Genomic DNA, 9209 nt, shown 5'->3' on the forward strand with positions numbered 1-9209 from the left:
CCAGAGTCAGCTATGAAACAGTAAATAAAGTATTACAAATACAAGCTAGATTACAACGTACAGTAACTTGAGCCTTTCTCATTTGCCTACTAGGGAGCAAACGGAATTAAAATATGAATGTGAAAAATAAGCTTTTCAAGAAAAAGAAAGCAAGAAATAGGTTTTCCATCCCTACTTCAGATTAGGGCAGAGTATTTAAATAAGTACCCTGTGCGCATCGTGAGCGCACACACTAACTGCCTAGTTTGAATAGCCACAAGACAGCACTGTACCAGTGATTTTAGGACTTGTTAAAATGCTAAACAAATTCAGGGATACGGGGGATTAAATCCTGACCTTATTAAAGTTAATGTGCAATTTGCCAGAAGCTTCAACAAGGTCTATTTAATCTTCTATTTTTCAAACATTTTGCATTACTTAGGACACTTGTGAAGCAGCTGATTGAAGCACACAGTGAAAGACTAAAAACCTTGAGTCTGCTCTCAGCTCTGGCGTATTATATGATCTCGGCTGAGTAAAGTATCTTATTTCTTCATCTCTCCATCAGCACAGTGAAAATAACATTCATATAAACCACCGAGATCCACAAAGGGAGAAGTCTCAAGGTGTGTGGTGCTGCTCCTGTCATTTCACACCTTCTCACACACCAAGGCACTTGGGTGATAATAAGGTTCACAAACATTCAGGATAAATAAAGTATTAAGTAACGCCGATGGTTACAAAACACCCTGGACGATATATTCTCCTCCAAGCAGCCATTAGCAACAGGATCTCTTTTTTTTTTTTAAAAACAAAAAACCTATTTAACCTGGTTTCCTGAAGCAGAAAGACTTCTACCGTGTTTTGTCAGTGACGCCTCTCCCATACTCAAGGCCAATGGTATCCTGGGGTGTATTAAGAGGAGTGTGGCCAGCAGGTCGAGGGAGGTTCTCCTCCCCCTCTACTCTGCCCTGGTGAGACCCCACCTGGAGTACTGTGTCCAGTTCTGGGCTCCCCAGGTCAAGAAAGATGAGGAACTCCTAGAAAGAGTCCAGAGGAGAGCTACTAGGATGATAAAGGGACTGGAGCATCTCCCCTACGAGGAAAGGCTGAGAGAGGTGGGCTTGTTCAGCCTGAAGAAGAGAAGGCTGAGAGGGGATCTCATCAACGCATACAAATATCTTAAGGGCGGAAGTCAAGAGGACGGAAGCAGTCTGTTTGCAGTGGTGTCCAGCGACAGGACTAGGGGCAATGGATGCAAACTGAAACATAAGAGGTTTCAGTTGAATATGAGGAAGAACTTCTTCACTCTGAGGGTGGCAGAGCACTGGAACAGGCTGCCCAGGGAGGTTGTGGAGTCTCCTTCTCTGGAGATATTCAAAGCCCGCCTGGATGAAGTCCTGTGTAGCATGCTCTAGGTGAGCCTGCTTTAGCAGGGGGGTTGGACTAGATGATCTCCTGAGGTCCCTTCCAACCCTTACGATTCTGTGATTCTGTGATACTCACCCGTGTCCTTAAACGGATTACTTTGAGCATGTGAGGGACTACAAGAACACTGAGTCCCTTCTGTTTCCCCAAAACCCGGTACTAGAGAACAAAGATCCCAAATAGTGGTCCTAATAAGGATGGGCATAGATAGCTCAGTCTTTTTCTGGTGGTGTTTGCTAGAAAACCTGAATGCACGTACCAAACGAGAGCCTGGGATGGAGCTGCCATCCAGGGCACGAGCTGAATCTGAAAGGATGGTAGAAATAGAGCCTGAATCGTAAGATGTGAAGGATGGAGGACTTGTGGGAACAGGCTGGAGGAAGATGGAAAGGGGCTGGGGCAGCAATGGAGAACGGGGAAAAAGTTGCTGTCTGCAAGTGAAGCAGTTGTTGGGAACGGGCCACAAATGTTTTTAGCAATCTGGCTTTGCTCATTATTCTGTTCCAGAGTCACACAATGGCCCCGAAAGCAATTTAGATCAAAGTAATAGCTTTTGGACTTTGCACTGGAGGTGTAAAAATCTGTAATCACCACGAACAAGTTTCAGATATCATGAGCCAGTCAGTAAGAAAACAGCTATTCCACTGGAACATAATAACTGACAACCAGATGACAGCTGGATGGAGGCTGCTGCTGTCGACAGCAGAAATCATAGTCAAGCTCAGGCAAATCAACACACCAAGCAAAGACTTTTCCAGGCCGGTGTTCCTTAGAAGAAGGCCTGCTAGGCGGCAAATTCATGTTGTCCTCTAAGAATAAACCTGTTCGTGTTAGATATGATGCTATGGCGATAGCATCATGAGCAAACGGGCCACTGAGTCTGTAGTAGTGGAACTGATGAGGAAGAAGGAGAAGAGCAGGAAGAAAACACAGGAATTTTACCTTTAATAATGCTCCTACAAGTGATGTGAAAAGCCTGGGCGGGGTATCAAGTAGGTATTTCCTATAAGCCATGTTTAACCTTCTTCAGCAGTATCACGTCCTTCTTCTCAGAGCTCAGCTACAGCCACTGGTTTCTCACAGTAACGAAGCTCTGAAGAAAGGATCTCCTGGTGGCTGAATCTGTGCCTGGGCTTCTGCAGACTGCTGGATCACAGTCACATTCATAACCCTAATCAAGCTTCACCACGCTTATGTTTAGTGTCTCTTCTTCTTTGGTAACTTTGGAAAGCTACTCCAGAATCTCAGGCCCAACCAAAAATTCCTGGCTTCCTGCCTTGTTTTATGCAAGGCTACCTCTTATTTCCTTGTTCTCTGCCCAAATCAATGTTCCTATTTCTTAAAAGGTTATTTTATTATTTATTTATTTATTATGACAAGACAAGGGGTAATGGTTTTAAACTAAACCAGGGTAGGTTTAGACTAGATATAAGGAAGAAGTTCTTTACAATGAGGGTGGTGAAACACTGGAACAGGTTGCCCAGAGAGGTGGTGGAGGCCCCATCCCTGGAAACTTTCAAGACCAGGTTGGACGGGGCTCTGAGCAACCTGATCTAGTTAGCGGTGTCCCTGCTCCTGCAGGGGGTCCCTTCCAACCCAAAACATTCTATGATTCTATGATTCTATGATTTTCCTTCTCTCATAGATTTGCAGGGGTCATTTATGTCCATATCTATCCTTCAACCAAAGACTGATGCACCTCTGCACGTATTTCCACAGTTTATTTCTTGGAGATGGGGATTATTCCAGACAAAGCCTTGTCTGGCTGCTGCATTAATACTTTCATCTCTAAGAAGAGTTACCCTGAAAAAAAATGCTTTTCGCGGCTGCATTCACCAGTGGCTTATTCGTATTACAGACCAAGACATTAGGTACTTTTCCTCCTCTGCTATTTTCATAATCTCATAGCTTGCAGCAAAACCCCCTCCGAGTTTGATCTCAAACTTCCCTGAACTGCATCTCATCCCATCGCTATCACCCCAGCTTCACCACCACCAGATCCTGCTCGTGCATCCTCTCTCTTTCACTGATGCTTCCCAGCCCTGCAAGGTTTCCTCAATCCCCTATTAACTTTTGTGTCATTGTAAATAAATGCAATTTGGAGCAAGATTAGTTTTTAAATGGATGTTTGAGAAACTCCACTAATAACCCTGAGTCCATACTTTCTTTGCCAAAGCTACCCAGCGTTTCTTGCCTTCAGTCACTTTCTTCCCTACCATGTTTCTCTGCTTATCCCTGTCATGTCCTATTTCTGATCGGGCACAAAATCAAATGCCTTCGAGAAGTCCAGGCAGGTGAGGTCTAATCCACAAGGCTCTCTCATTCTGCCTGCTCTTGGAGAGCTAGGTGTTGGCACTGTTTCCAGCTCATGTAGCTGGAAGCCAACTCAGTATTGTCTGCACATGCGAAAATAGGCAAGCACGCCATAGCCTCCCTTCCTAATATCAGCCAGATGTAGGAGATAACAGAAGAAAAATAATCCATGAAAGACTCTGCACTGAAAATACAGTGCTAAATGGAAGTATTATCTATCGTCCTGGGAGGTGAGTGCTGGAAATAACGGCGCTACCATAGCACATTTATGAAAACCGCGCAACACCCACAGGGAGAGAAAGGAAGTCTCTATAGCCAAAAAAAAGACACACCTCACAGCTCCTGCAATAAATTAGGATACTTCACCCACAGTAAAGGGGCAATTTTCCATTAATATCATTGAAGTACTACGCGTGCCACGTCCTATGCTGTTGTCTGACTGGCAACAAAAGCGGGGCCTCCACAAATCTTGAAGTTTCTGGGTGCATTAGAGAGGCAGTTCAATTTAAACAGCTTCTCATTCTACTTGGCCTCTCCCACTCTCAATAGACAGGAAGCAGTTTTAAAAATCTTTAGGGTATTAATGATTAAGGCTGAAAAATAATAAAGGGCTGAGTCAGATCTTGCTGTAATTAAAGAATCCCTCCAAGCAGAATAAATCAAGATACAAGGCCCACCACAGAAAATTACCTCTGAACACGGTACACACGTGTCCACGGTGGGACAAGGGCCAGGATTCTGGCCACCAGATCCACAAGAGTGCTGGGGGGGTAGCTCTTGTATCTCCCAGTCTTCCAGAGCTCGTACAGACCAGTGCCACGGATCACCAGTGTTGGATAGAGCTTCATGCCGTCTGGGCGGAAAGCAGGATTCTCAAAAAACTCCTGCAAAAGCAGAACAAAAAATGCAAGTCAGGGCAAAACAAACTACCTGGGGCTTTAGTGACTCAAGAAAACTAATTTCAAGACAGATTTTGTAAGAGACAATTGTAAGTACGGTTTAAGCGTTACATTGGCTTACAAGGCTTTTTTGGCACGAAGGCTTACATTGAGTTTCCAGTATTTTATCAGTTGACGACATTTTTTGGAAATAAAAGAGCATGTTCTAGATTTAAAGAGAAGGCCACTGAAGAAAAAACAATCCACGTGACCATGCCACGAGTCAAATCTGTACATTACTTCTACCTTTCAGCAAGAATTCAATAGATATTGCACCATTTAGTGTAACAGACTCTGCTCAGAATAAGAACAATAGAAATGAGTGTACTTATCTTCAATCTCGGCAGACTACATTTAGAGATTAATCAATGTGTCTGGGACACATCATTTGAATAGCAATGAAGAAAAACAGATTTATTCTACAATGATGTTTTGAACAATCCTGGAGAACGGGAGGACAAACTGTATCTCCTGCTAACTTCTGTGACTAAACCCCAGTATAGAACTGCAAATTGAACAGCATTAGCTCGCGCTACACAACGATCAAATTGGGGTTTTTTTGCAGATTAAATTCCAGTAATGACAATTAAAATAAAATCACTTAAAAAAAAAAAAAAATCAAAAACCAGGCAAGGCACCCTGAAGCAAGCAACCATTAAACTGTCTTAAGCAATGACACTGCCCTCATTATAATAGCATCTACGGGCCAGATCCAATACTGGATTAGACTACCGCACACCTGAAATCCACCGCTTGATCCCTCTCTGGCGTGGTATTCTCATAGTGATAAAACCCCCCACAAGTTTGTTCAGTTGAGTTAACGGCAGGCTACTGTGGTCCCACCAGTTGCTGCGCTAGCTTTGGTACTCACCAGCACTTTCCTAAATTGCTTCAACACATTCCCGTGGCCCAGACCCACTCAGACATTTTGCTATGTTTCCTACTGCTGCTGTGTGTTAAACCAGCTCCTGGAGCGCTCCAGCAAGCCTGGATGTTGGAATAAAGTGCCATTAGCAGCCTGCTGGGAGCAGGACCTCCCCACCTGGGCAGCACCAAGCGGCTCTGATGGCTCCCTGTGCTTCACAAACCTGTACTTGACCATGATAAAAAGCAGCAAATGGTTTGCTGCTAGCTTAAGCAGACCAAAATGGATCTGCACAGACTTGAATGCATGCGAGATCCAGCGCAAGGACGGGAGGAGGCGAGCAAGGTCAGAGGAACGGCAGGACCACGTCAGCCCAGGCTGTTTCTGGCAGACTCCCTGCCTAAGCCTGGGGCCAGCTCCAGCAGCCTCTGTCCTGCACGCCCGCGCTCCTGTGCCACCCTGCCTGCTGTGCAGCTGCAGAGAAAAACAGACCAGAGAGCTAATCCAGCTGAAAAAAAGAAACCGGTTAAAAAATATCTTTTCCAGCCTCCTGAACCATTTGTACACAACCTTGTAAACAGGGAGACAGGGACAACTGAGTCAGTTCAAGAGACAAACCAAGATGTGGACCATGGATAAAGTCTGCACTCCTGCTGCAAAATTAACCAGCAAATCCTGCCTTCGTGGTCTGATGAAGCTTCAGCCATCATCACCCCAGCAGCACTGCTGGCTTAAGGAGCAGTAAGTCCTGGATGGCCCCATAAATTAAAAAAAACAACAAAAGGGGGAGGTACTGGTTTTACAGCTTGCAGGGTTGTTTTAACTCAGATCAACTCACTGACTTGAGTTACCTGCAGCTTTGCAAAGCAGTTGTGCCAAAAGCTGCTGGTGCTGAGAGAGCCCCATCCAGGCACAGCCTCATTCTGCTCCCCTCGTTACAGAATTGCTAAACGATTTGGTTCATGAGGAAAGCGAGACCCACGTTCTCCACCCTCAGCCTCCAGGAGGGATATCTAGTCATTTCTCCTCAAAGAGTATCCAAGACACAAGACCAACCATCCCAGACAGGTAACACACATTAAGCTGTGCTATCTGTAAAGTAAATGGATCACAAGGAAGTTGGCCAAGGGCAGATGAAGACTCTGAACCCCGGTGTCAAGGTGCTCGCTCTGGAGTGTGTAGATGGAAGGTTGGTCTCCTCCTTTCCCCAGGTCTATTTATGCACTCTACAAACACTCCTGTTTATCACGAATCTCACATCGCCACCATGAGATGAAAAAACACACTTACTTTGCCAGCTCTGCGAAATAATAAAATCATTGTCACCACCTCTGAGGACAGGACATAAATGACTTATTTGGAGACACTCTGGGCTGGTTTGTGCTGCAGCTCCACAGGCAGCAGATGTGATGGCTCCCTGCCCTGCCCACGCTTCCAGCCACACCGTCTTGCTCCCAACCTCATGCCAGCTCTGATTCCTGATGGACACTTGACCAGGATGACTCACCTCACCGATGCAGGAGAGCCCAATGAGCATTTTGAGGAGAGCGCTTTTCTTTTGTTTTGGTCTTGGGCTGGGTTGCGGAGTGGTCAATTGAGCACCGCCGATGAATCATAGAATATCGCAAGTTGGAAGGGACCCATAAGGATCATCGAGTGCAACTCCCAGTAAGTAAGGAAGGTCAAAAGGAGGATCTGCTCCTATGTGACAGCAGGGAACCATTACACCCATTTAATGCATCTCTTGGAAGCGTGTGTCCGCCCCTCTGCCCCAAGGGTTCAGCTTGACTTTACAGGTCAACACCGTCGCTGGTGGCTGTCAGGGAAGGCAGACATGCCCTGCCCTTGGCTGACCACTCTTATCGCTTCTTCTGCACCGGCCCTAGTGTGCATCTGATGCTCTAGATGCAAAGAGGTGGGGGGGGGGAAAAATAAATCCCTGGACTCCTTGTCAAAGCAGCCAGCTGAGGCAGGTCTGTGATCCAAAGTCACATAGCATATGAGGTAGTGTAGTGTCAGGAAAAGAATTCAGAATCCTCCTGTCCTAGAACAACCCAAAAGGACAGACTCCCACCTTTTGGGGTTGGTTAGAGGTGCTCTAACGTAAAGCAAAACAACTGTGAAAGAAGCAATAAGAAAATCACGTAAGAGGTGATTGTTCTAACGAGGGGAGCTCTATGGCCAAGTGGCACTGAAGAAGAGAAAGACATTAAGGTAAGAAAGCAATGAGGCTTCCCCAATGAGATATCAGAAGATAAATAAACCACTCCAGCAAGGAAAAAAGGCTTCCAGTAAGGTTATGTATTAATATTGGCAATGATACCGAACTGAATGCAAAAACATGTATGATTCACCAGTCAGAATATTTAAACATTCACTGATTTACATTGCAGATTAAAGGCAAAGGCATCAACACGGCACTAAGGTTAAAGTCATCCAGCAGTCAAAAGCAAGGCCAAAAGTTAAGGTTTCTAATCACATCGTGATTTTTGCCGCTTCACGCATACTGCATATTTTATGTCAATATATTAAGCTAGCTGGTAATGCTACTTCGTATTTCAGTAATGCTGGCATTAAAAAAAGCAACAGATGTCCCTATTTATTTCTTAATATATTTCTCAAAATATTCCTCAAGTTTAATTATTTCAAAAGCAATTAATTTCAAACAATACAACAAAGCACTGTCTCCTTTTTTTCCCCGAACCCCTTTTTCCAGCGGTAAACTATAAATAGTTTCTGTAAATCCCAATATTTAAAGGCTTAACCTTTTCCCATTTACAAACAGTTTTGACTAAGTCTCTCATGAAACAAAGGAACTATAAAATGCCAACGCATGCCAAGCTTTAGTAGGAATTGTAGCTTTTTCTTTTTTTAATTAGACACCTTAAAAGGTGTCTTCGACTGATAAAACCGTTCAGAACAGTTTACTGCCAAAACAAATTCAATCCCTAAATTTACATTTGTTCCAGAGACCACCATCCACAGCATCACTGGAGTCAACAGGAAGCTTTCCATCAGCTTTAGCAAGCACTCGATCAGGGCTTAAATCCACGTTTGCTAATGCACTGTGAAGTTCGAGGTTAAAGATGACCCAGAGAGAAAGGATCCTTACGTATTTCCAGTCTTTCTGAGCCACTTGAGGATGTGGCGTAGTGCTCTTGCATGCGTAAATATTCCAAATGGAAGCACATCCAACTTCAAAGCTACTAAACCAATTTTCTTTGAACTTGAAGTTTCCTCCCCTCCAGCTAAAGACTGTAAGCCAACTAGCATTTAACACACGTCTCGTATAATAAAGATGGATGCTAGAGTAAAATTTAAAACTGTGTGTGTGCAGGGTGGACAGGAAGTGAGAAATTATCGTAGTGGTTTAACTGTAATAAAAAAAAGGTCAATTCAGATCAGCTGAAACTTAAATGATCTGAAGGTTCATAAACGTGGACCTTTTCATACCTTAAAATAACGTTTCTCATAACCTTACCACCCAATTTATGTGGTATTAGAGAAAAGTTGAGTACTTTGACATGGAGGGGCTGGAGCGTGTCCAGAGAAGGGCAGCGGAGCTGGGGAGGGGTCTGGAGCCCCAGGCTGCTGGGGAGCGGCTGGGGGAGCTGGGGGGGTTCAGCCTGGAGCAGAGGAGGCTGAGGGGAGCCCTCATCGCTCCCTACAACTGCCTGAGAGGAGGG

General features: G+C 44.7%; 1 protein-coding gene across 4 annotated transcripts in view; it reads right to left on the bottom strand.

Moving 5' to 3' along the window:
* Positions 1-9209, bottom strand: part of ELP3 (elongator acetyltransferase complex subunit 3) — a 106838-nt gene that overhangs the window by 40164 nt on the left and 57465 nt on the right. For all 4 annotated transcript variants that reach the window (XM_009639901.2, XM_035895411.1, XM_035895410.1 and 1 more), the window contains one exon: positions 4411-4604. In XM_009639901.2, the coding sequence (XP_009638196.1) occupies positions 4411-4604 (194 nt within the window). The remainder of the gene's footprint in view (positions 1-4410; positions 4605-9209) is intronic.

Source organism: Egretta garzetta, unplaced genomic scaffold (genome assembly GCF_000687185.1).
Source record: "Egretta garzetta isolate BGI_Z169 unplaced genomic scaffold, ASM68718v1 scaffold325, whole genome shotgun sequence".
Taxonomy (NCBI): domain Eukaryota; kingdom Metazoa; phylum Chordata; class Aves; order Pelecaniformes; family Ardeidae; genus Egretta; species Egretta garzetta.